This window comes from Mobula hypostoma, chromosome 31, assembly GCF_963921235.1.
Source record: "Mobula hypostoma chromosome 31, sMobHyp1.1, whole genome shotgun sequence".
In the NCBI taxonomy this organism is placed as follows: Eukaryota; Metazoa; Chordata; class Chondrichthyes; order Myliobatiformes; family Myliobatidae; genus Mobula; species Mobula hypostoma.
The window spans coordinates 2,033,892-2,061,556 of NC_086127.1; the positions used below are offsets into that span (position 1 = coordinate 2,033,892).

Here is a 27,665-nt window from a genome sequence, read left to right on the forward strand (position 1 = left end):
GTGTATCATGTATCGCATTGAAATGCTGCAGCTAAGTTAGCAAATTTCACATCACATACCGATGATAATAAACCTGATTCTGATTCTGATAGATTTGTGTTTAATTTTCTCTCCCAACTGTATTCAGTTAATATACATAAAGCAAAGATAAACGCACCTGATTTCTTTTTGCTGAGCGTAATTATCCACATAACGTTGCAGTCTTTCATGACTAAACACATTGGCCTGCTTTTCATCCTGAATGGAATTGCTCAGGTTCAGACGCGTTAGGGAACGATTTGTACTCAGTGCGGAAAAAAGAGTATATAGACAATCATCTGTTAGATGGTTGGATTTGAGCCTGTATTGAAAGAAAACGAGAATTAAAATCTGGCGAAATACAAACACATACACACCAACACACAGACTTGCGCACAGAACGACATACACGCGCATTTTTACCGTGTAGACAATCGACTTCCGAATACCTTCAAATTCATGCTCAAGAAAATGCTTGAACTTCAAAACTATTGTTTTTCAGTTTCGTATTATTTTTTCTAAGTACACATAAGTGAAGGAGCAACTAGCAAATTTCTGAGGATCTCTGAGACCCACGCAGGATTTAACTCGTGAAAAGAATGGTGGATATTTGAGGCTGAAGTAGCAGGTCAGGACCGTCAATGGAGAGGGAAGATTATAACTCGGTTGTCCCATTATCTGTGATTGCATCATCACAACCCATCGCTTATTAGTTCCAGCTAATTTGACCTCTGTGTCTCCCCATCAACTAATCAATCTGCCTGCGTCTTCAATATCAATTCAGCCCAACTGGAGTTTTTTGCCCGTTTTCCTTTATTTCTGTCTATGTATTGTTTATTTTCAAGTCTGTTTCATCTGTTAATCAGATCTGTCTGCCCCTTTATCGATCATCATGCAGACGTCCACCAGTCACATTTCAGGCCTGCCACTCAACTAATTGTACCCACTACCTGTCCAACATCTTCTTTCAGCACTCTCATTCCGCATGCACAGTATCTACCAGACAATTTCCGGACATAGATGCTGCCTGGCCAAATGATTTTTTTTTTTTTTTTTTTTTTGCATAAGCTAGGTTGTTGCTGCAGACTACAGCTTCTGTAATGTCCCGTGAACCGATGATTAAAGTAGTCTGTCTGGTCCCAGTTGACACACCAGTGAGAAACCTAGTGCAATGACAGCTCTTCATCTGTGGCGCTCGAAATTACAAACCATTACTCACTCCAGTGTTTCTATTTTGGAGACACTTTTCTTCAGACTATTGAAGAGGTGCTTCACTCCTGAGTCTTGTAAGTTAATCTGATTCAATCTAAGTATGCAATATAAACAGGAACAATTAAATGATCGCGGTACAGAAAACACAGAATTATGATGTAATTAATCGTTTTGCATGTATCGCTCATAACACAGTGAAGGTAACTCACAATAATTTTACAACTATTGTCATTAAGTCAATATACCCTTTAGCCATGATTGCTAAACTTCAAACTAAACTAGCTCTAATGATCGACAAAGGATATTTTCCTACCTGGTGCCAAAATATATTATAAGTTACTAAGGCAAGCTGCATAATAAAATTAAGTGAATACTATATATATATATATATAAATGCGATGTTTGAAAATTTACCTGAGAATTACACACTTGTGCAGCAGGTGTTCCAGATCCTGAATTTCCTCTGGTTGTGCAAGACATGAACTGAGATCCAGCTCCTCAATTACCTCAGTATAGATTAAAGTTCTGGATAGAACTGTGCAGTCGGGGTATGTGAGAACGAGTCGATTCAATTTAATTGTTGGAATGGATGTCAGCACTTCTTTCATTATTTCATTATCTTCAAATTCAAGTAAGCAGTAAAGTGTGTGTAAAAACGTGCGTTGTGAAACCTCCCCATTCATGTTCCTCAGTCGTCTTATGACACTTTGTGTGAGCCACTCGGATACACAGGAGGTAACTTCGGATGGGACTGAACACAGTTCCAACATTAGGCGATCAGCTGACTTCCGCGAAGAAAGGCCGACAAGAAAGAGTAAGAATATACTGAATCTTCTGTCAGGGTCCATAAATATTTCATCGAGTAAACTTTTCAATCGAGATGGTGAGGTATGAATGATCTTCGCAAGTGCAGCAAGGAAGTCTCGTACAACATAGTGCCTGAATTTACAAACAGCATCACAACTCTGTATGTCTGGATCCCTGACCATGAATGCCGAAGTAAAATTGGGAGGGCAAGTATTTAAATCACTTAATAAATCGCCTTCAAACGAAAACGAAAGTGTATTTTGTTTTATTCCTTCGTAGGCCAAATCGCCGACTTCTATTAACATGTTCTGAGTTGTGTTGTCGTCATATCCGAATACTCCTCGAAGAAGTGCAACGTAGTCAAGGAGCACCTGGGTATGGTTTATAGCGGATATTTTTGTCTGTTCTTCTCTTTGCGTTTGGTGAGATTCCAGCGACGAGGCGAGAGTGACGCAAAATAAAGGGTTACTACACATGTTCTGTAGTACGTAATTCTTCTCAATGAACTGTACAATAGAATTAGTGTACTCAACATGGTGGAAATAACGGCAGAAATATTGTTTTACTTTCTCAGAAGTGAATCCCATAACTTGGAAAGTTGAATCCACTGGTACATGACGCAGCGTTTCCTGCTTCCAAAGCCGGGCTGTGATCAGCACTGTGCAGCCTTTTAGAAGATCTCCCTGTAAAAGGCAGCGTAGGGTGTCGTTTACTAAACAATTAGACTCTGGTCCGGTACATCTGTGTCGTGCATCGCTGTTACTTTCATTATCAGAGAAAATGATGGATGGATCCAATTGGTCCAAATCGTCAAATATAAATAATAAACGATTGGGTTCTTTCCACAAATGATTCAGATACTTTTCCAAGTAAGGATATGCGTCAACTATCAATCTACTTAACGTTATTTTACCTTTTATTGCATTTAAGTTCTGAATTTGGAAATAAAGGATAAATCTGAACTCCTCATATTTCACTTCCATGGCCCAGTCGTGGATTATCTTCTGTATTAGGGTGGTTTTCCCAGTTCCTGCAGCCCCATAGACGACACTGATAGTGGTCTTCTCAGAATGGCTACTGCGTCTTTTGAGTAATTCATTAATCTCAACTTCTCGAATGTGTGTATTACCCTCCCCTGTTACACTGTGATGCTCAGAGTGTGTCAGGGTAATCCATGGGTCGGTATAGATATCAGAAATTAAACGTAACTTCGGCATTTTCATAGTCATACTCTGAACACGGAGATGGTATCTGTATTGAAGTATCCCTTCTGAAATAATGAAAAGAAAAATAAACAAATTAATTGTTTGAGTTTTGTTCCTGCTAAAACACAATGAATTGCACATTAAAATATGTGTAACTACAGAGTGACAAGAAATAATCATAATTGTCCCTAATTTTCGATCTCCAGTAATATCACTATCCCTTAAAATTCAATTCAATGTTTTCTCATACCATACATATACGTGTGTGTGTGTGTGTGTGTGTGTGTGTGTGTGTGTGTATGCACATGTATAACTTGAAATTAAACCATAAATTCATTAGTGGCACAACACATCGCCATGAAGCAGCATCACCAATTTCAACTAAGACATTACATGTCCGAAATCCAACATGCAGTCAAATACAGTAAAGAGTGAATTTGTAAATAAAATCTCATCATAGCAATTGCAATTTTTATGGATAATCGAATGAATTTATATCAATATTTCATATTTTCTTCACATCTTTACGCAGTTGTGATAAATTATTTTTATAACATTGAATCCTTTTTCGAACTACCGGGCCCTCATATGAAATGCTAAGTGATGTGATAATTAGCTCATTATATTCGATGTATGCTTTCTTTTTTAACTGAATGTTTAGTTTTGAATTTCGATGTTTCTAAGCTGATCCAGTTTTTAAGTTGTACCTTGTTGGTTATAAGGGGTAAAACTAATTTTGTAATGAGCTTGGAGACCACAGATTTGTATGGGTACGAGTATATAAATATATATATATATATTTCCCCTCAGAAAATTACCTTCCTCAACATCTTGCTTCAAAAACGTCATCAGACGTTGCGGATTTACTTGTGCTTTAGCAAGTATATTCCAAAACATTCTACATTCCCGAATGTTACCGTAAAGTATTGACTTCAAAAGTTGTTGCGAAGCATCGAGACGTTGGTTACATCTGGTCAACGTTCTAATTTCCTGAAAAGGCAACGTTATGTCTTTAAAAACTTAGTTCCATTTACTTTAGCGTAAACAACACACATTCTGTTGCTGTCTGTTGCAACGATCAACTCTAATTTCCCCGACAATTGTAGCCTTAATAAAATAGGCGCATGAAGTTGGACTAATTTTCAATGACTCCCCGACTGGCCACAGTTCATTGAAAGGCAAAGACTTGTTTTATATCGACGGAGAGCTGTTGATAATGAGGCACACGACCATCCATGTCTTTTAAATCAATCTGATACTAAGGGGAGTCGGGTGTAAAACAATTTATGACCCGGACCTGAGAAAATAAAGACGATATGGCCATATGAAATCCAGTGTCACATATTCAAGAAGTTGATGGAGGGAATAATCTTAGTCGATAACGAAGCTGAGATTAGTCCGCAGTCCTCCTCACTCCCATAGGGTGTCTGCGAATCCGTGTGAGACCACGGTTGTAGTCGAAGGCCCTAAATCTGCCTCTTGCACAACCGAAGCTGATTCTCAATGGTACTCCCGTGAAAGTAAAAGGAGCGCTCCGGTGTTAGAGGACAGTACCTATGATTCGATGGGCTGGGAACGTGGGCTTGCTTTACTGTTATTGCTTTATTGCTTGTTGAGTTTTGTATCGGTCTGCCGAGGGTCGTGATCATTCGTCACTGACAGAATTCATTACAGGCTTCCCATAGCATATCCTCTGGTGTATTGGTTATTCACAGAAACGGCACATTTCACTGTATACTGCATTTGATGTTTCGTTACCTACTGTTCTAAATTGCCCAGGTCACGAGAGAAATAATTGAATTTTTACAGTATTGGGAAAACCGGAAGGTAAAATGCAATATTTCATCTAAACTTATTTATTATGTAAGTTCAGATGATCGCGGGTGCCAGGGTACGGGACGTCTCGGATCGGGCCCAGAATATTCTGAAGGGGGAGGGTGAGCAGCCAGTTGACTTGGTACATGTTGGTACCAGTGTCATAGATAGGGCAAAGGAGGAGGTCCTGAAGAGAGATTTCTGGGAGTCAGGAAGCAAGCTGTGAAGCAGGACCCCCGGGGTAGTAATCTCGGGATTGCTACCGGTGCCAAGTGCTAGCGAGGGCAAGAATAGTAGGATCAGGCAGATGAATGCGTGGCTGAGAGACTGGTGCAGGGGGTAGGGCTTCAGATTCTTGGATAATTGGGATCTCTTCAGGGGGAAAGATGACCTGTTCAAAAAGAAAGGTTTACACCTGAGCCCGAAGGGGAAGAAAATCCTGGCGGGAAAGTTTAACAAGCTATTAGGGAGGGTATAACTAATTTGGCAGCGGGATGGGAACCGGAATGATAGAGCGGAGGAAGGGGGAAACAGAAATAAATCTAAGATAGTGAGCAGTAAAGATGTCAGGAAAGACAGACAGATGATGGGGCAAATTTGCAGCCATTGGGATGAGTTGCAGTGCAATAAAGTTGCAGTGAAATCAAAGCGAAAAGTACCAAATACTGGTCTTAAGGCGTGATACTTAAATGCACGCAGCATAAGGAATAAGGTGGATGATCTTGTCGTACAGCTACAGGCTGGTATGTATGATATTGTGGTCATCACTGAAACGTGGCTAAAGGATGCATGTCTCTGGGAGCTGAGCGTTCAAGGATACACGGTGTATCGGAAGGATAGGAAAGTAGTCAGAGTGGGAGGCGTGGCTTTATTGGTAAGAAATGATATTAATTCATTAGAAAGAGGTGATATAGAATCGGAAGGTGCATAGTCTTTATGGGTTGAGCTAGGAAATCACAATGGTAAAAGGACCCTGATGGCAGTTATTTATAGGGCTCAAAACAGCTGCAGGGATGTGGACTACAAATTACAACAGGAAATAGAAAAGGCTTGTCAGAAGGGCAGCGTTATGATAATTGTGGGGAATTTTAACATGTCAGTGGATTGGTAAAACCAGGTCGGCACTGGATCTCAGAGAGAGAATTTATAGAATGTCTGCGAGATGGCTTTTTAGAAACCTCTTGTTGTTGAGCCCACCAGGGGATCAGCTGTACTGGATTGGCTATTGTGTAATGAACTGGAGGAGATTAGACAGATTGAGGTGAAGGAACCCTTAGGAGGCAGTGATCATAACATGATTAGTTCACTGTGAAATTTGAAAAAAAGTGAAGCGCGAAATCTGATGTGATGGTATTTCAGTGGAGTAAAGAAAATTACAGTTGCATTAGAGAGGAACTGGCCAAGGTTGACTGGAAAGGGACACTGGCTGGAAAGAAGGCAGAGCAGCAGTGGCTGGAGATTATGCGAGAAGTGAGGATGGTGCAAGTTTAGTATATTCCAAAAAAGAAGAAATTTTCGAATGGAAGAAGGATACAACCGTGCTTGACAAGAGAAGTCAAAGCCAAAGTTAAAGCAAAGCAGAGAGCATAGAAGGAAGCAAAAATTAGTGGGAAAACTGAGGACTGGGAAGTTTTCAAAAGCTTATAAATGGAAACTAAGAAGGTCATTAAGAGGAAAAGATTAACTATGAAAGGAAGCTAGCAATTAATATCAAAGAGATTACTAGAAGCTTTTTCAAGTATATAAAGAGGAAAAGACAGGTGAGAGTAGATATAGGACCGATAGAAAATGATGCTGGAAAAATTGTAATGGGAGGTATGGAGATGGCGGAGGAACAGAACGAGTACTATGCATCAGTCTTCATTGAGGAATACATCAGCAGTATACCGGTCACTCAAGTGTGGCACGGAAGAGAAGTGTGCGCAGTCAGAATTACAAGAGAGAAAGTACTCAGGAAGCTGAATAGTCTAAAGGTAGATAAATCTGCTGGACCAGATGGACAGCACGCTCGTGTTCTCAAGGTGGTAGCTGTGGAGATTGTGGACGCATTAGCGATGATCCTTCAAAAGTCGATAGATTCTGGCATGGTTCCGGAGGACTGGAAGATTGCAAATGTCACTCCGCTACTTAAGAAGGGGGCAAGGAAGCAAAAAGGAAATTATAGACCTGTTAGCTATTGTGTAATGAACTGGAGGAGATTAGACAGATTGAGGTGAAGGAACCCTTAGGAGGCAGTGATCATAACATGATTAGTTCACTGTGAAATTTGAAAAAAAGTGAAGCGCGAAATCTGATGTGATGGTATTTCAGTGGAGTAAAGAAAATTACAGTTGCATTAGAGAGGAACTGGCCAAGGTTGACTGGAAAGGGACACTGGCTGGAAAGAAGGCAGAGCAGCAGTGGCTGGAGATTATGCGAGAAGTGAGGATGGTGCAAGTTTAGTATATTCCAAAAAAGAAGAAATTTTCGAATGGAAGAAGGATACAACCGTGCTTGACAAGAGAAGTCAAAGCCAAAGTTAAAGCAAAGCAGAGAGCATAGAAGGAAGCAAAAATTAGTGGGAAAACTGAGGACTGGGAAGTTTTCAAAAGCTTATAAATGGAAACTAAGAAGGTCATTAAGAGGAAAAGATTAACTATGAAAGGAAGCTAGCAATTAATATCAAAGAGATTACTAGAAGCTTTTTCAAGTATATAAAGAGGAAAAGACAGGTGAGAGTAGATATAGGACCGATAGAAAATGATGCTGGAAAAATTGTAATGGGAGGTATGGAGATGGCGGAGGAACAGAACGAGTACTATGCATCAGTCTTCATTGAGGAATACATCAGCAGTATACCGGTCACTCAAGTGTGGCACGGAAGAGAAGTGTGCGCAGTCAGAATTACAAGAGAGAAAGTACTCAGGAAGCTGAATAGTCTAAAGGTAGATAAATCTGCTGGACCAGATGGACAGCACGCTCGTGTTCTCAAGGTGGTAGCTGTGGAGATTGTGGACGCATTAGCGATGATCCTTCAAAAGTCGATAGATTCTGGCATGGTTCCGGAGGACTGGAAGATTGCAAATGTCACTCCGCTACTTAAGAAGGGGGCAAGGAAGCAAAAAGGAAATTATAGACCTGTTAGCTATTGTGTAATGAACTGGAGGAGATTAGACAGATTGAGGTGAAGGAACCCTTAGGAGGCAGTGATCATAACATGATTAGTTCACTGTGAAATTTGAAAAAAAGTGAAGCGCGAAATCTGATGTGATGGTATTTCAGTGGAGTAAAGAAAATTACAGTTGCATTAGAGAGGAACTGGCCAAGGTTGACTGGAAAGGGACACTGGCTGGAAAGAAGGCAGAGCAGCAGTGGCTGGAGATTATGCGAGAAGTGAGGATGGTGCAAGGTTAGTATATTCCAAAAAAGAAGAAATTTTCGAATGGAAGAAGGATACAACCGTGCTTGACAAGAGAAGTCAAAGCCAAAGTTAAAGCAAAGCAGAGAGCATAGAAGGAAGCAAAAATTAGTGGGAAAACTGAGGACTGGGAAGTTTTCAAAAGCTTATAAACGGAAACTAAGAAGGTCATTAAGAGGAAAAGATTAACTATGAAAGGAAGCTAGCAATTAATATCAAAGAGATTACTAGAAGCTTTTTCAAGTATATAAAGAGGAAAAGACAGGTGAGAGTAGATATAGGTGGTTGGGAAGTTGTTGGAGTCGATTGTCGAGGATGAGGTTACAGAGTACCCGGATCATATGACAAGATAGGCAGAACTCAGCCGGGATTCCCTAAAGGAAAATCCTGCCTGACAAACCTATTACAATTTTCTGAGGAAATTACCAGTAGGCTAGACAACGGAGATGCAGTGGATGTTGTATATTTGGATTTTCAGAAGGCCTTTGACAAGGTGCTGCACATGAGTCTACTTACCAAGATAAGATCCCATGGAATTACGGGAAAGTTACATACGTGGACAGATTGTTGGCTGATTGCCAGGAAACAAAGTGTGGGAATAAAGGGATCCTATTCTGGTTGGCTGCCGGTTACCAGTGTTGTTCCATAGGGTTCCGTGTTGGGGCTGCTTCTTTTTACATTATACATCAACGATTTAGATTATGGAAAAGATGGCTTTGTGGCTAAGTTTGCTGACGATACGAAGATAGGTGGAGGGGACGGCACTGCTGAGGAAACAGAGTCTGCAGAGAGACTGGATAGATTGGAAGAATGGACAGAGAAGTGGCAAATGAAATACGATTTTGGAAAATGAATGCTTATGCACTTTGGCAGAAGAAATAAACGGGCAGACTATTATTTAAATGGGGAAATAATTCAAAGTTCTGAGATGCAACGGGACTTAGGAGTCCTCGTACAGAATACCATTAAGGTAACCTCCAGGTTGAGTCGGTGGTGAAGAAGGCGAATGCAATGTTGGCGTTTATTTCTATAGGAATGGAGTATAGGAGCAGGGATGTGATGTTGAGGTTCTATAAGGCGCGGGTGAGACCTCACTTGGAGTACTGTGTGCAGTTTTGGTCTCCTTATTTAAGAAAGGACGTACTGACGTTGGAGAGGGTACAGAGAAGATTCACTAGAATGATTCCGGGAATGAGAGGGTTAACATATGAGGAACGTTTGCCCGCTCTTGGACTGTATTCCTTGGCGATTAGAAGAATGATGGGACACCTCATAGAAACATTTCGAATGTTCAGAGGCATGGACAGAGTGGATATGGCAAAGTTGTTTACCATAATAGGGGAGACTAGTACGAGAGGGCATGACTTAAGGATTAAGGAGCGCCCATTAAGAACAGAAATGCGTCCAGTTTATTTTTTAGTCAGAGGGTGGTGAATCTATGGATTTTGTTGCCAGGGGCAGCAGTGGATGCCAAGTCATTGGGTGTATTTAAGGCAGAGATTGGCTGGTATCTGCGTAGGCAGGGCATCAAAGGTTATGGTGAGAAGGCGGGGCAGTGGGACTGAATTTGAGAATTTATCCGCTCATAATGGAATGGCGGAGCAGACTCGATGGGCCGAATGGCTGACTTCTGCTCCTTTGTCTTATGGTCTATTATTACATTAATGCCCAAATAACCTATGCAAATAACTTACCGATAACTGGTGTTACGTTTTTGCCTATCAACGATTCAATGGTTCAATAGTTAATTTTTATATCATAGAACGTAGAAAGGAGACAGGCTGAAATTATGAGCCTTCACACACATACACAAAACTGATGACAACTACAAAGACTGAATGACAGACTGCATTAGATTCCTAAAGCGAACTCCCGCTCTCTCGAACAGGCAGCAGCTAAAGCATCAAATCTTCCATGTTCCTCCTTTGTCCACTTGCTCCTGAAAAAAAAAAAAACATCTGTCTCCCAGCATCCATCATACAATCACTGGCAACACTCACACACGCTGGAGGAACTGAGCAGGTCGGGCAGCATCCGTGGAAACGATCAGTCAACGTTTCGGGCCGGAACCCTTCGTCAGGACTGAAGGGGGTGGGGCAAAAGCCCTTTAAAGAAGGTGGGGGGTAGGGTGGGAAGGAGAAGGCTGGTGGGTTCCAGATGAAAAGCCAGTAAGGGGAACGATAAAGCGGTGGGGGAGGTGGAAGCATGGGGGTGAGAGGTAGGAGAGGACAAGGAGTAATAAGGGAAAACACAATGGGTAGTGGAAGGACGCGAACCAAGAGAGAGGTGTTAGGCAGTTGGGGGAGGAGGCAGAGTGAAATAGGGATAGGGAAAGGTAGGGGGAAGGAATTACTGGAAGTTAGAGAATTCTATGTTCATACCAAGGGGCTGGAGACTACCTGGACGATACGTGAGGTGTTGCTCCTCCAACCTGAATTTAGTCTCATCATGGCAGTACAGAAGTCCATGTATGGACATATCTGAATGGGAATGGGGAGCAGAGTTGAGGTGGTTGGCTACCGGAAGATTCTGTCTGTTGTGGCGGACGGAGCGGAGGTGCTCGACGAAGCGGTCCCCCAATCTGCGTCGGGTTTCACCGATGTAGAGGAGGCCGCACCGGGAGCACCGGATGCAATAGATAACCGCAACAGACTCGCAAGTGAAGAGTTGCCTTGCCTGGAAGGACTGTTTGGGGCCCTGTATGCTGTCAAGAGAGGAGGTGTAGGGACAGGTGTAGCACTTATGCTTACAGGGATAAATACCGGGCGGGAGATCTGTGGGAAGGGACGTGTGGATCAGGGAGTCGCGGAGGGACCGATCCCTGCGGAAAGCGGAGAGGGGTGAAGAGGGAAAGATATGCTTAGTGGTGTGGTCCAGCTGAAGGTGGCGAAAGTTGCGGAGGGTAATGTGCTGGATCAGGAGGCCGGTGGGTTGGTCGGTGAGGAGAAAGGCAGCTCTGTCCCTGTTGTGATGGCGGGAGGATGGGTTGAGGGCAGTGCGGGAAATTATTTTTACAATCAATATCACCGTCAAACCTCGTGCCATTTGTTAACAGCAGCAAAGGTGCAGTACAGTATTTGATAATATAGACAAAATATCAATTACAGTAAATATATGTTTATATATAAATGAAACACTGACTCCGTCGGCTGCGTAAGTCAAGGGAAGAAAATATCTCTCCCCGCCAAACGTGGGAGATTGAAAATCAAGACCCCAGAAACACCCTGTTTGTGTGAATGCTTCGTGAACCGTTACCCTGTGACAAATAAGTCCCACGAAGTAACAGAGAGTACACTGCATACAATTCAAATATCTATCTTTTAATATGTGTGTGTGAAAACAATAACGGGCAAGATTATCAATGACAAAGGCAACCACATGGACTGATGCGTGGAGCATTACACTGAACTCTTCTTCATAGAAACCAACATCTCGGACAGCGCGCTAGACGCCGTGGAATGCCTGCCTGTCTTGGAGGAACTGGATGCATTGCCGACTGCGGAAGAGCTGAGCAGAACCATTGACTGCCTGCCCACTGGGAAGGCACCAGGATTGATTAGCATTCCACTAGAGGCCATCAAGTGCGCAAAGTTCTCCTGCGGAACCACTTGCTCTAACTACTGTGCCAGTGCTGTATCGAGGGAGCAATGCCGCAAGACATGAGGGACTGCAACATACCACCTGTATAAGAACAAAGCGGACATAAGCGACTGTTACAACTAGAGAGGAATCTTGCTGTCCATCGTTGGGAAGGTCTTCGTCCCCGTGGTCCTGAACAAACTGCAGAAAATAGCCGAAAGAGTATATTACGAGTCTCAGTGCAGTTTAACGTCAGAATGCTCTAAAATCGACGTGATCTTCTCCCTTCGACAGCTACAAGAGAAATGCAGAGGGAAAAGACAACCACTCTATGTCGCTTTCATTGACCTAGTGAGGAGAGACGGCCTGTTTCAAGATCCGCGCCAGGATTGGTTGTCCCCAGAGGCTCCTCAGGATAGTTCAGTCATTCCACATAAAAAAAAAACAGTTTGACATCTGCAGCAGTGTGAAGCAGGGCTGTGTGATTGCGACCACCCTGTTCGCCATCTTTTTCGCAGTCATGCTGAAGCACGCCTTTGGAAAATCAACTGATGGTGTCTATCTCCACACCAGATCGGACGGGAGGTTGTTCCGTTTGTCACGGCTGAGCGCGAAAACCAAGGTTCGTGAAGTGCCTAACAGGGACATGTTTGCAGACGACGCAACACTGGTAACACACTCTCAAGAACAACTGCAACGCCTCATGGACAACTTCTCAAGAGCCTGCCAGGACTTCAGCTTGACCATCAGCTTGAAGAAGACCAGCGTGTCGGGCCAGGGTGCTGAGAACACCACTGCCCTTACCATCAACGACGACGAGCTACAGGCAGTTCACGAGTTTACATACCTTCGTTCTATCATCACGGACAGTCTCTTTCTCGACCCGAGATCAACAGACGGATCGGACGTGCAGTCTCAACATTCGCCAGGCTGAAAAAAGAGTGTTTGAGGGAAGAGAAAGCTGACGACGCACACCAAAGTTGCAGTCTACAGGGCCTGCGTCCCCAGCACGCTGCTTTCGGGCAGCGAGACCTGGTGCCTCTCCTCCAGTCAAGAGCGGCGTCTCAACGCCTTCCACCTTCACAGCCCGAGACGCATCCTGGACATCAAGTGGATGACGGAGTCACCAACAATGAGGTCCTGGCCCGCGCCCAGATACCCAGCCTCTTCACCCTGCTCCAACAACGCCGTCTCCGCTGTCTGGGTCACGTACACCGCATGTCAGACGGGACGATCCCGAAAGTCCTGCTGTACGGGGAACTGGCCTCCGGCAAGAGAGCACAAGCGGGGCCCCATCTTAACTTCAAAGATGTCTGCAAGAGAGATTTAAAGTCATTGAACATGAACGTCCAGATGTGGGAGGACATTGGAAGCGATCACTCTTGCTAGAGTGTGGAACTACGCAGAGGTCTAAAAAGAGGAAAAGAGAAGCTGCGGAAAAGCGCACTCGCCGAAAAAAAAAGCACCAGCACAACACCGGAGGAGAGCGCCTTTAAGCGCAGTTGCTGCTGCCGAGACTGTCACAACAGACGCTGCTAGGCAAAAAATCCATGATTTTGCGAGACTAACGGATGTCATTAGACTGTATATATGTGTTCATGAGTTCAACGTCCATTTAGGAATCGGATAGTAGAATGTAAGAAACAGTTCCTGAATCACTGAATGTTCTCCATCGGCCTTGTGTACTTCCTTCCCGGCAGTAACAATGAAAAAGGTGTCATGGTCCGGTCCGTGAAGTCTGTATTCCGGTTCACGGTCCGGCCCATCAACCCTTGCTCCTGGTTTTCCTGTCTCCGCTGTTTCTGTTCTTGCTGAGCTCTGATGTAGGCAGCAGATGTTCGTAGGGGCTGACTGCACAAATACCTTCAGAGCCCAAGGTGTGGCTACTGGATTGTTCTTGGCGTTACCCCTTGTATCCCTTCCTCTGCCGTCTGTTTTCTCGCCTGAAGCCCTGCCTTGTCTTGCCGGTATCTCTCGCCTCGCCTGAAGCCTTGCCTTGTCTTGCCGATAACTCTCTCTCACCTGAAGTTCTCTTTTCGCCTTGCATTGCCTGAAGCCCTGCCTGGTCTTGCTGATAACTCTTGCCTCATCTCGCCTTCAGTCTTGTCCTGGAACCACCCCGTACCTAGCTCCATTTCTGCCCCTTCCCTCCGTCGAGTAAGTCAGGCCGTATTGCCGTTACCTACGGTTGGTTCTGTCCCTTCCTGTCCCTTGCCTCCACTGGGTAAGCCAGGCCGTCTTGCCGTTACCTGCGGTTGGTTTTACCCCTTCCTGTCCCTTGCCTCCGTTGGGTGGTGATCCGCGCCCTTCCCAGGAGAACCGCGCCCTGCCCAGGAGAACCGCGCCTGCCCAGGAGGAGGCTCCAGCATCCAGCCCCAAGACTTCCCTCAAGCCTCCTGCCTCCTGCCAAGCCTCGCCTCCAGTCTCTAGCCTCCAGTCTCAAGACTGAAGAGGCCAACCTCCTACCTCCTGGCAAACCTCGCCTCAAGTCTCTAGCCTCTAGCCTCAAGTCTGAAAACTCTAGTATCCTACCTCCTGTCAGGCTTCGCCTCAAGTCTCTAGCCTGAAATCTCAAATCTCCAACCCCCTGCCTCCTGCTAAGCCTCGTCTCAAGTCTCTGACCTCAAGCCTGAAGACTCCAACCTCCAGCCTCCTGCCACGTCGTGCCTCAAGTCTCTATCCCCTAGCCTCTAGCCTACTGCCTCCTGCCAGGTCTCGCCTCAAGTCTATAGCCTCAAGTCTCAACTCCCCAGTCTCTTGCCTTCTGCCAAGCCTCGCCTCAAGTCTCTAGCCTTAATCCTGAAGACTCCAGGCTCGTCCTGCCTGCCAGCTGAGCCTCGTCCTTGCCTAGTTCTGGGGTCCGAGCCACAGCCAAGACCCAGGTACTGGGTCCTTGTCCAGTCTCTGGCTCGGAGTCCAAGGCCGGGCTCCTAGCTCTCTTTTCCAGTCCTCTTCCGGTTTCCCGGTTTTCCTGTCCATGTCCTTGCCCTCACCCTGTATCCTTGTCCTGTCCCTAGTACTTTAGTGTCCGTGTCTTGCACTTGGGAACTTTCCCAGCCACCGCCCAGTGACAGAACATTCCAGCCAACCATGGACCCAGTGACACAAACACTGCCGTTTTCCTCTTGCCACCGGGAGTTCCTACCTGTTAAATACCCTCGTACCCGGCCAGGTCGTGGATAGTCTGGATAACCTGTTTGGTTGCCATGGGATTCCATAGGGGGTGGGGGAAGGGGTGGTACTGTTATGGTCCGGTCCGTGTAGTCTGTATTCCGGTTCACAGTCCGGTCCGTCGAACCTTGCTCCATGTGTTCCGGTCTACCCTGTTGCTGTTCTTGTTGAGCTAATTGAGGCAGCTGATGCTCGTTGGGGCTGGCTGCATAAACACCTCCAGAGACCAGGGCGCGGCGGATGGGTTGTTCTTGCCCTTACTCCCTGTATGCCTTCCTCTGACTTGGGTTTCCTCGCCTGAAGCCTTGGCTTGTCTTGCCGGTAACACTCGCCTCGCCTGAAGTTCGTGTTTCGCCTTGCATTGCCTGATACCTTGCCTGGTCTTGCTGGTAACTCTCGCCTCATCTCGCCTTTAGTCTTGTCCTGGAGCTACCCCGAACCTAGCTCCATTCCTGTCCCTTGCCTGCACCGGGTAAGTCAGGCTGTATTGCCGCTACTTACGGCTGGTTCTGTCCCTTCCTGTCCCTTGCCTCCGTCGGGTATTCCAGGCTGTCTTACCGTTACCTGCCGTTGGTTCTTTCATTTCCTGTCCCTTGCCTCCGCACAACAGATTTCCACTTCTAAACCAGCACCATAATTTTGTCATTGATAACATAGTTTATTCCACTAATTCTAAAAAAAAATAAGTTAAAGGATACAACGTTCATTAGGCAAAGTTAATGCAAACTTCTCAATAAGCGATATATCTGCTTTAGTATATAATGGCAAGAAAAAAAATGTAAACCACACCTCAACGTTTAATTCTGGCATGCACCGTTCATTGACGAGTGTCTCGCTAATGATTTCCACGACATCGTTAACTGTCGATTCCAGTTGCTCATGGTTGTTTTTCGTAATTCTGTACAGTTGGAGATCGGTGATCTTCGCCAATGTTTGTATAATATTATCAGCAAGCTCTTCTGAAAAGGTGTCAAAAGATATATTAATGCAAATTCTTTCGCTTACGAAATGCAAACTACTGTAACCTGACTGATTGTAAATACAGGATTGCACGGATTTAGCATTAATCTTCGTCACGCCTTTTCAATTAATCGTCTTTCCCAGCGAAGTTGATATCCTGCATCTTGTTCGTGTTTTACTCCATTCGTTGTGTCGCCTTCCACTGTCTCGATTTTATCAGTAGGAATTCAAAGGGCCAGTTGCATTTTTTTATAACAGTACATTTTGGGTAAAAGTGTAAACTGCAATGAGTTCTATTCTAATCATTATTCTTCCTTTATGACAAATAATATATATTCGAGCCCACCTTCGTCACAAACGCTTCTTAGGGAAATTAAACTTCCTTTTATCCGACATAATATTGAGAGATCAAATTCATAACATTAGCAGATGTTTTCAGTTTTATTCTTATCCCTGTTATTCTTTCGTCAAGATTTATAATTTGCATTGTTTACTCCTTTGGTATCCAATACATTTTATTCATTTAGCTCTCATATATCTGTCTAATAAGGTATAGCAATCAATTCATTCTTTCAATAGACGCTTTATTTATGTTTCTTCCTGTGCAAATCTAATTTAAAAATAAAGTGCTTTGCGGGCGGCATTTTCAACTTCCTGATCGGTTTATCTCTGTTCACTGGAGACAATACATTAGAGAAGGAACTGACAAAAAAGGTAGAATCGCTGCTTTTTTTTTTGCCCCTGTTTATCCTTTGACATAACCTTCTAACTAAATATGCAGCACACGAAATTGTTACTGATGTTAAGCTTACAGTGCATTTCTCAAAATCCTGCCATTTCTCTGTTTTTTTTTTAACCTTCAATTCTTCTTCCCAGTATTACGGCACACAGACTCCCTCTCACACACAAACACAGTATAATTGGCATTCTTCAAGCGAGCAACTTAGGCATTTGAAAATGTTGATATTGAGTAATGAGCAACAACTTACAAAAGTTATCAACAGTTCACATCTTCTTCATACACATGTGCTTAACCTACCATCCACCATTCAGGCCACGTATACTACTACTGACAGCTCAACTACATCAATTGAGGCTAATTAGCCGTCTGGTAAAATCTGTGTAGGGTGAATCTATGCAACGGTTCTCATTAAAATACGAATAATCCACAAAGAAGCGGCTTGTGTTCAAAAACGGGTTAAAATCGCTATTGCTGTGAAACAGATGAACAACAGATTTTCAACTGAATGCTCCTTGTTTAGAGCGGTATTTCATATGCAATACTCTCTGGATTCTCTATCGTCCCCAATTATCTGTCTCGCTTTATAATTAAAACATAAGTTAACTGTCTCTCTAAAATGAGCGTTGAAAGTAGACAAGCAACCACACAAATTAAATTGAAGATCATCACGCAGAAAAAAAAAACTGGACGAACTAAGCGGCATCCACAGAAAGATCATTTTGGGCCGAGATAATTATTCCGGACAGGAAACGAAAGGCGGAACCACAAGATGGGAATTCGAACGAGCTAGACGATGATAGGTATCCACATCCTTCCTGCAGTATAGTGACCAGAAACGAACACATTACTCCAATTAGAGTAAAACGAAGTTCTTATATACCTGTAATATTAAGTAGAAATATGGATCGCCTACTGCACAATACCATACATAACAGCGCCAACCTTTGTAACATCAGCATAATTCCTAATCCAACCTTCTACTTCCTCATCCAGGTCATTTATACTATTAAAAAAAAAATCTCAAAGCGGCGGGGTTCCAGAATTGATCCCTGCGGAACACCACTGGACACAGTCCTCCAGGCAGAATACGAACGATCTACAAACACGTTCCTTTCTGTGGGAAACTCAATTCTGGATCCACAAAGCAATATTCCCTTGGATCCCATGCCTCCTTACTTTCTGAAGGAGCCTTGCGTGGGTAACCTTATCAAACCCTTACTAAAATCGATCTGCACTCTACCCACTGTTCTACCCTCATCATCTGAGGCATGACTGGCCCTTGACAAAGTCATGCAGGCTATCCCTATTTAGATGATGTTTCCCCAAATGTTCTTAAAACCTACTTCTATAGATCTACCATACCACTGAAGTAAGGCTCATTGGTCTATTTCTTCCAGGTTATCTCTGTTCCCTTTCTCAAAAAAGGGGGAAATTGCAAACCTCCAATACGCCACAACGTCTCCCGTCCCTATTGATGATGGAAAGGTCATCTCCAGAGGCTCATAAATCTCCTCCTTCGCTTCCCACAGCAGCCTGGTGTATATCTTGTCCAGTCCCGGCGACTTATATAACGTAATGCTTTTTTAAACGCCGTAGCACATCCTTTTCCCCAATGTCGATATGCTCATGATTTTCAGTCCGCTATAAATCACCTCCATAGTTGCCAAATTCCGTTTTACAACTGAATACTGAAGCACAATATTCATTCAGTATTTCTGCTCTCTTCTGCGACTCACTGCACACGATTCCACTATGACACCAAATTGGTCCTACTGTCACACGGCTCATCATCTTGCTTTTCACATACTTGCAGAATGCCTTGGGGTTTTCTTTAACTCTGCTCGCTTTGCTTCCTCATGGCCCTTTCTTGCTCTCCTAATTCCATTCTTAATCTCCGTCTGTCACGGTCCGGTCCGTGGACTCCGTTTTCAGGTTGTTTCTGTTTTCCGTTGTTTCCGTTGGGCGCCTTAATTGAGACAGGTGATCCTGATTTCGGGATTGCAACATAAATAGCTGAGGTGTCCTTTGCTGGACCGTACCATTTAGAATCTCCGGCATCAGAAATCCACACCAAGCAGCTCGTTACCAGAAACGCGTGACTTCAGCAAATGTGGTAAGTTTGTACCATTATTGGAGCCACTGACTATCGTGGACTCCAAGTTGTCTCTGTGTCCTGTGTCCAAGAAGAGTCCTGGCTCTGCGTCCGTGCCCGAGATTCAAGTCAAGTTAAGTCACGTCTAAGCCCAAGTTCAGCAAAGTCAAGTCCGAGACTGAGTCCGAGTTCCAAGTCAAGTCTAGCCTGAGTCCCAAGCCTAGTCAAGTCAAGTCCGCGTTCCAGGTCAAGCAAAATCAGAGTCCTAGCTCAAGCCAATTCCGAGTCCCACGTCCAGCCAAGTAAGAGTTCCAGGTCACGCATAGTCCGTGTTCTAGGTCAAGAAGCAAATCAAGACCGAGGTACCGAGTACCGAAACCCGTTTTCTCAGTGTAGCGTCCAAGCCAAACCAAGTCTGAGTTTTACGTCAATCGCCAATTCAAAACCCAGGTACCGAGTCCCTGCCAAGACACGAGTTTCGAGTTCTTAGTCAAGTCCAAGTTCCAATTTCTAATCCTGGTTTTCCGGTTTGTTATTCTACGTTTACGTCCATGATGCCATTTTATCCTCGCTCCGTTGCCGCCACCCCCCACCATCCTGGTAATTCTTAATAAACATAGTCAAGTTTATACTACTTCAGTACCTGTGCCTTGTATTTGGGTCTGCTCCTCAACGCCCCCATGCGATATCTTCCTGGTAATTGTGTAATTCTCTAGCGCTCCATCGGTATCTAATTTCTTGAAACTCTCATATGCTTTACTGTTTTAATGGGATATTCACGTACTTTCTGCACCATGGTTATTTTACCCTACCATCATTTCCCTGCCTCAAAGGAACATTCCTATGCAGAATGCCATGCAAATGTCTCCGACATTTGCCACATTTCTGCCCTGCATTTCCCAAAGATCATATGCTCCAAATTCCTGCCCATTAGTTCATGTCGAGGTTCACCACCAGCAGTTTATAATCTATATTAAAACACACGCACATTTCTCATGTATTGACAGACAAGCACGCTACAGGATTAAAACAAACTTACGCCCTCGCACTTTTCCTTCCTCTGGTGTGCCTTGATTTTCATCTTCTACACAAGTTGCCGAAACTTTAGTCGTTATTTTCGTTTTCTCCGGAGTATTTTCTTGAGTTTTTATATTTAGGCTTTCATTCCCGTCAGAATCCTGCGTATCTGTTTTTATCGCGTCGAGATCTGTCGCCGTTTGGAGTGCTGTCGTGTCAATCTCTGCATGAAAGAAATGTTAAATAGAATATGAATTTGTCATAAGGGCACGGCTGGGAACGGACCCAAGTGCAAGACACAGACACTGAAGTACTAGGGACAGGACTAGGATGCAGGGCGATGGCAAGGACATGGACGGGAACATCAGGAACCTAGAATAAGACTGGACCAAAGAGCTGGGAGTCCGGGATAGGACTCCGAGCCAAAGACTGGACAAGGACCCAGTAACTGGGTCATGCCTTTGGCTCGGACACCAGAACTAGGCAAGGACAAGGCTTGACACGCAGGCAGGACGAGGCAGAAATCTACAGGCTTGAAGCTTGAGGCTAGAGGCTAGGGACTTGCCTTGGCTTGGCGAAGGCAAGAGGCTAGAGACTTGCTTTGGCTTGGCAAAGGGAAGAGGCTAGAGACTTGCCTTGACTTGGCAAGAGGCTAGAGGCTAGAGGCTAGAGACTGGAGACTTCAGGCTCGGAGCTAGGCAGGAGACGAGTCGAGGCTGGAGGCATGACACGAGGCGAGGCGAGGCTGGAGGCAGGAGGCTGGAGACAAGGAGAGGCGAGGCTGGAGACTTGATGCTGGAGATGAGGCGCGGCTGAAGACTGGAGGCTGGAGACTTGAGGCGAGGCTGGAGACAGGAGGCTGGAGACTTGAGGCGAGGCTGGAGACAGGAGGCTGCAGACAGGAGGCTGGAGACTTGAGGCGAGGCTGGAGGCAGGAGGCTGGAGACAAGGAGAGGCGAAGCTGGAGACTTGATGCTGGAGACGAGGCGCGGCTGGAGACTTGAGGCGAGGCTGGAGACAGGAGGCTGGAGACTCGAGGCGAGGTTGGAGGCTGGAGGCTGGAGGCTTGAGGCGAGGCTTGGCTCCTCCTGGGCAGGGCGCGGATCACCTGGGCTTGGCGCGGATCACCACCCGACAGAGGCAATGGACAGGAAGGGACAGAACCAACCCCAGGTAACGGCAAGACGGCCTGGCTTTTCTGGGCAGAGGCAAGGGACAGAAAGGGACAGAACCAATTCTAACTATCGGCAAGACGGCCTGGCTTGCCTGGGCGGTGGCAAGGGACAGGAAAGGAGCTAGGTACAGGGTGGCTCCAGGACCAGACAGCAAGACAAGGCAAGGCTACTGGCAAAGCAGGGCAAGACAAGAACTTCAGGTGAGGCGAGACTTACCGGCAATACAAGGCAAGGCTTCAAGCGAGCAAAACAGAAGGCAGGGGACGGTATAGAAGGAGTTAGGACAAGGACAATGCAGCAACCACGCCCGGGTCTCTGGAGATATTTATGTATCCAGCCCCAACTAGCATCAGCTGTCTCAATTAACGCAACAAGGACAGAAACAGGGTAGATAGGAAAACCTGGAGCAAGGGTCGATGGACCGAACAGTGAACCGGAATATGGAGTTTACGGACCGGATTATGACAGAATTACCATTTGGAGAAAGAATTTCGCTTATGGACCAGGGAGTAACAAACTTGCGGTGATGATGTACTTAAAATATGTGCAGAAGTGTCCAATAGCCATCTGATCCGACAGGAGGAGTCACTTGTTTGGAAGCCAATGACACCGAAGCTTCATAGACGAAATATATTTATATTATCGTGTAAATTCTGCTGTTATGAAGCTCAATGCTCAGGACTCTTCTGTAGGTAAAATTTTGATTTACTTATATTTCATCCATCTTTACTTTCACATGTGCACATGGCGAAAACATCCCTTGATATTGGTGCTTGCTATAACAGGTTAATAGGCGAAATGAAGGGCATAAAACAGCAAAGAAACTCGCTACTTGCTGGAGTAGGGAGCTAGCCTCTTCAGCGTTTCCCGAGTAATCGGTATAAAGAATATCCTTCTGAATGAGCATCAACTCCTCAATTGTGTCATTTCTCCACATTGCCCAATTAATCGATCGGTCAATTATTGATCTATCACCGCTTGATGTTTCTTTATTAATATGCCGTCACGACCGATAATATTATCAGCGTCTTAACAATATTTTTTGCAACCTTGAGTTCTGTACTTCGTAGTTGGACGTTGCCCAAAATCTCAGTTACCTGGGATAGATTCGCAGCTTACTTTCTGTATTTCTTCTTATTAACAAAAAAGTGACTCATTTTAGGTGCTTTCGCCAAAGACCCAGAAGCTGGCATTAACTGCAATATTTTGACAGGATTGTGGAAGTGTCAGTGATGGAGTAGCTACATAAAGCACATACAAAATAGATTATTAAGCAGAACACTGATTGCAATGTGGGAAAAAAGAAAAAAAAGTGTTTCCGTGATGTTTACTTCAGGCAAATAAAACCAAGGAAGTGATAATAAAATCTTATCAAAACACATGTACTGCACGTCATCGGGTTTTCACACGCAAACAACTTGCGCTGATTTGCAATGGTTCGGCAATTCATGCATATGTATATATATATATATATATATATATATATATATATATATATATATATGTTATAATCTGGACAGTAAATTGTGATCAGCACTGCACATCATTGGAGTAGTGTTAGCGGGAATTGCTAGCATATCGAAGCTAAGGCATGACAGGAAACTACTGAAATGTCTTCCAAGCAAACACTGGGAGGGATATCCAGATTGTAAGATATACCACTGTTAATATCAGGAACAATACTGGTGCAAATAAGAAATTGGAAAAAAGGAGACAGAAGTGAAGATGTTAACATTTGCATCAAACAAAATAGATGTTGGAAGCACCCAATTAAGTCATAAAACTTCCGACCAGATTAAATTCCTTTGACTGGAAAGGTGTTGGGCGTTCCTGCTATTTTAATTTATTCAATCGTTTGAACAATTATTTGACGTATATTTAAACTCTGTCGTTGGTTATGCTTAATTTTCTGGTATTATTATGGCAATTTCTAATGAATTAAACCGTTTAAACTGCAACAGAGTTTAATACATTCAAGGAAAGACAGTAACAATTTATCAAAGAGTAATTGTGCCGTCCTAAATCACCAAATATATCAACTGCAAATGGAGCTAGGAATTAAGTGGGTTCCTAAGGGGAAATTCCGCTCATGTTGTTTGGAGCACAGGTGTTCGACAAAGCGGACACCGCATTTACGCCTAGTTTTAGTCAATCAGATGAGACTTCATAGGCAAACGTGGATCACTAGATGACCCCAAGAGGATTTTTATCCCTGTCAAGGCAGCGCGGTCTCATTGAATGGGCAGGCCGTTTACCGTGTAGTAACTTGAAGAAAAAATAAGTTTACAGATGCTGAATGGAAAAGCAAAATGAAAATGAAGAAAGTGGGTCTCTGGTGGCAATGTCAGCATTTCCGTTTAATATTCTGCCTGAACATAAAGAGCAGAATTTGTATTCTGCAGATACTCTGTGCCCAACGGTGATCTAGCATCATTTGGAATGTAGATAGAAGCACAGTTAATACAGAACTAACACATATCCATCACCAATCTTTCTTCCATACTTCGATGCCCTTGGCCTTTGCTCCTGTACGCCAGTTCCATGAACTTTATTTATTATTTCTGTAACATTCACCCTACCTTCGTTATCTGCATGATGCTCATTTTCAGGAGGTCCTTTTCTGCAGTTGTTTACAGTATATTCTTCGGTTTCCATATCTTGTAATCTATTTTTATCCGATTCATTCTCGATGTCACAATGTTCCTTTGTTTCTGTGTCGGATTGGAAAATGGGATAGGGATTAAAACGGTTACCTACCTGTAAATTCCTCTTCTGCCGGAGAGAGGAGAGGGCTTCGACAAAGCGGTCCCTCAACATAAGTCGTATTTCATCAAAGTAAAGGAGGGCGCCTCGTGACAAGCGTGTATAATAGACGACAAAATCACAAGAAGGAACTCAAAGAAACATAGAAAACCAACTGTGTGTTGAACATGCTCCTACCTTCGAATTTACCTACGGTCTCACATAGCCCTCTATTTTTCGAAGATCTATGTACCAATCCAGCAGTCTCGTAAAAGGCTCTTCTTTATCTGCATCCACCATCGTTGCCAGCACCACATTCCACGTAATCACCACTCTCTAGGTACAAAACTTACCCATGGCATATCCTCTGTACCTACTTCCAAGCACCTTAAAACTGTTCCCTGTTGTGTTAGCCATTTTAGCCCTCGGAAATAAAGCCTGTGACTATCCACAATGTTAATGCCTCTCTCCATTTTATACACGTCCATCAGGTCACATCTCATCCTCCGTGGCTCCAAGGAGACACGGCAGAGTTCGCTCAACATATTGTCACGAGGCACCTTCACCAATCCATGCAAAATCCTGGTAAATCTCCTCTGCACATTATCGATATTTTCCACATTCTGCCTCTAGTGAGTTGACCAGAACTGAGCACAATACTTCAAATGGGGTCTGACTAGGATCCTATATAGCTGTAATATTACTTCTCGGCTTATGAACTTATGAAGGCCAATGCTCCGTATGCCTTCTTAACCACACAGTCAACTTGCGCAGCATCTTTGAGTGCCCTTTGGACTCGTACCACAAGATCCCTCTGATCCTCCACACTTCCCAGAGACTTACCATTAATACTATATTCTGTTATCATATTTGACAGACCAAAATTAACCACCTCACACTCATCTGTGTTGAACACCGTACGCCACTTACCAGCCCAATTTCGCATCCTATATGTAACCCGCTGTAAGATCTGACAGCTCTCCACAATATCCACAAGACCACCAACCTTTGTGTCATAAGCAAATTTACTGACTCATTCCTCCACTTACTCAGCCAGGTCATTTATAAAATTCACGCAGAGAAGGGGTCACAACGTACACGGGAGGATAAGACAACAACTTTCTGTGTTGCTTCATGAATGGGCACAAGAATTAAAACTGTTAGCTGCTTGGAAATTCCGCTCTGTCCAATAGAGCAGAGGGTTCGACAGGGCGTACAGTCTTAAGTCGTAATTCAAGGGCAAACAAAAGGGAGTGCAGGAAAACAGGAGGCAGGCAGAACTTATCTTTACAGGGAGCGTAGAAAGGGAAGCGTCAGACAAAACTTTTCTTAGCATAGAGAGACGAAGTTACACAAGTAAGCCTCGGAACTGGTGTCAACTTGGAATTCTTATCTTGACACGGAGAGACAGAGTTTCACAGGTAAACCTCGGAACTGGCGTTGAATTTAGAAAGCTTACCTTGTCTCGGAATGGCGTAGTTGCACAGGTAAATCTCGGTACTGAAGCAAAACTTAGAACATACAATTCTAACTGGTCCGAGATATTTCCGAGGCAGATTGTAATATCCTGGTAGTAGCGAGAACCATAGATTCAATCCCGAGATAGTTCATTCTATGGTAATTTTACTGTTCTAATCTACTGTGACTGAAACGCTGCCGGTAGCATTCTATTTGTTATATAACTTAGATTTCGTTCGCGTGTACATGTATCTGTGCACAAGGCCATAAACTCGAATTTCTGTTTCACTTTGGTCTTGCCGATTTTACATGTTCTGCGCGTCAACATACAACGTGAGTTGAGAGAGAATTTTAACAACAGTAGGGAATAAATCACATTAAATCCTGTCTCATTGAGTCCGAGGTATGGCTACGGTCTGTCGACGATGTGTTGCACAACTACTCTGTGACAGATCACCGCATCTCTCAATTTCCCTTTGTTCAGAGAACGATCTATCATCGATTTACTATCATCGTTTAATCTGCCTGACACTACATTAGAAAACGGAAATTAACAGCAGCCAATAAATGATAAATTTTGCGTATTATTGTTGCTTTGATTACTCTACTTCTGATTCCGACCTTGTCCAAAACTATAGTTATCCCGACATAAATACACCGCTTCTTTTTCTTCCATCTAATTTTTCGACTGCACCTATATTTTCAAGATGATTTTGGCGTGCCTTACAACCCGCGTTTCGAACTCGTAATTTCTATTCTCTGTGGTCTCTCTCAGCAATAATGAGCCGGAAATATGCTGCGGTCTGTTATAAAATAAAAATAAAGACTCTACAAGAGTGATTGCGATGAAAAATGCTACATTTGTAAGCTGTTTTGTTTTATGTAAAACAAAACACTGGACTGCGCGTAAAATTAAGTCATTATATATGAACGACATGTCACGGGAATTTCACGTGCAAATTAATGCGGTGTCATTTTGATAGATCGATAAATAGGCATACAATCTTGAAAGTAAACTGCACTTCATTAGCAGAGTCCGTTTCCACAACCATTCCCCACTCACCTTTATCATCACCACGGTGGTCATCTTCAGCAGGTACTTTTTGCGCCTTGCCAACTGTTTCTTCTTTAGTGTCTACGGTTTGTTGTACAATACTCTCTGATAAGCTTCCCTCTGGTTCACTTCCACTGGCATGCTGCCCTTTTCCTTCTGTGTAGGTTCAGGGATGGGAACAAGATTTAATACTGCGAGCTACTTTGAAATTCCACGCTGACCGATAAAGACGGGACGTCCGCGGGGCGTATAGTCTTAAGTCATGTTTCAGCCATGGAAATCAGGCTGCAGAGAGACAACTGGATATAAAGTACAACCAAATAACTAGCCTATTCCATTGAAATCTCTGCTTACCCACTGGGTCAGGAAGACCGGTCGAAGTGCAGTAACCCTCAGAAAAAAGAGACCACAAATGCCGAAATATGAAGGAAGACGCCAACTGCAAAATTTCAATCTATGCGGAGAGTTTCAGAATTTAGCGTCAAGACACTGCCGGAACAACAAAGAGCGTTGTTTTCGAGCACAGATGCCGATTACGCATCGTGATCTAGGAGTAATGAACTTATTCTTATTCATCTCTCTCTCTCTCTCTCTCTATATATATATATATATATATATATATCTCGCTCTCATTCTCTCTCTGTTTGTCTCTGTCTCTCTGTCTCTATATCTCTCTCTGTCTCTCTCTTCCTCTCTCTCTCTCTCTCTCTCTCTCTCTCTCTCTCTCTCTCTCTCTCTTTCTCTTTTCCTCCCCCTCTCTCCATATAACTCTCTTTATGCCTCCCCCTCTCTTTCTCTCTCTCCTCTACTACCGTTCACTTATATCACTGGAAGCTGAAACGAGCTTCAATAAATTGAAGGGAGGATGGCTAAACTATTAGCTGTAGTCCAATAAATTATATCTCTCGATATCGATGAGGTGACGCTTTTGACAGAGGTGAATAGAATAGGCATTATCACACGTTCTTCCAACGAACAACGTAGAGTTGCACATCAGGGCAATGCGTGTAAAAAACGCTGGCTTTATGCATCCTGCAACAACTTATCAGAGATCAACGCTGATCGCACCCACTGTCTGGTGGCGGAGGTACACTGTACCTAGCTCCCTTCCTTTCCCTTGCCTCCGCCTAGGTAAGCCAGGCCCTCTTGCCGTTACCTGGGGTTTGTTCGGTCCCATTCTATCCCTTGTCTCCGCCCAGGTAAGCCAGGCCGTCTTGCCGT

At 44.1% G+C, this 27,665-nt stretch overlaps 1 protein-coding gene across 1 annotated transcript in view; it reads right to left on the reverse strand.

Moving 5' to 3' along the window:
- The window catches only part of LOC134339973 (NACHT, LRR and PYD domains-containing protein 13-like), a 30,612-nt gene extending 10,372 nt beyond the window's left edge, over positions 1-20,240 (reverse strand). Inside the window, exons 1-6 of the mRNA XM_063036804.1 lie at positions 20,038-20,240; positions 15,994-16,163; positions 4,061-4,232; positions 1,645-3,307; positions 1,238-1,324; positions 158-340 (exon numbers count right to left, since the gene is read on the reverse strand). Coding sequence (XP_062892874.1) covers positions 158-340; positions 1,238-1,324; positions 1,645-3,307; positions 4,061-4,232; positions 15,994-16,014 — 2,126 coding nt within the window. The 5' untranslated portion in view covers positions 16,015-16,163; positions 20,038-20,240. The remainder of the gene's footprint in view (positions 1-157; positions 341-1,237; positions 1,325-1,644; positions 3,308-4,060; positions 4,233-15,993; positions 16,164-20,037) is intronic.
- Positions 20,241-27,665: the final 7,425 nt, after the last annotated feature.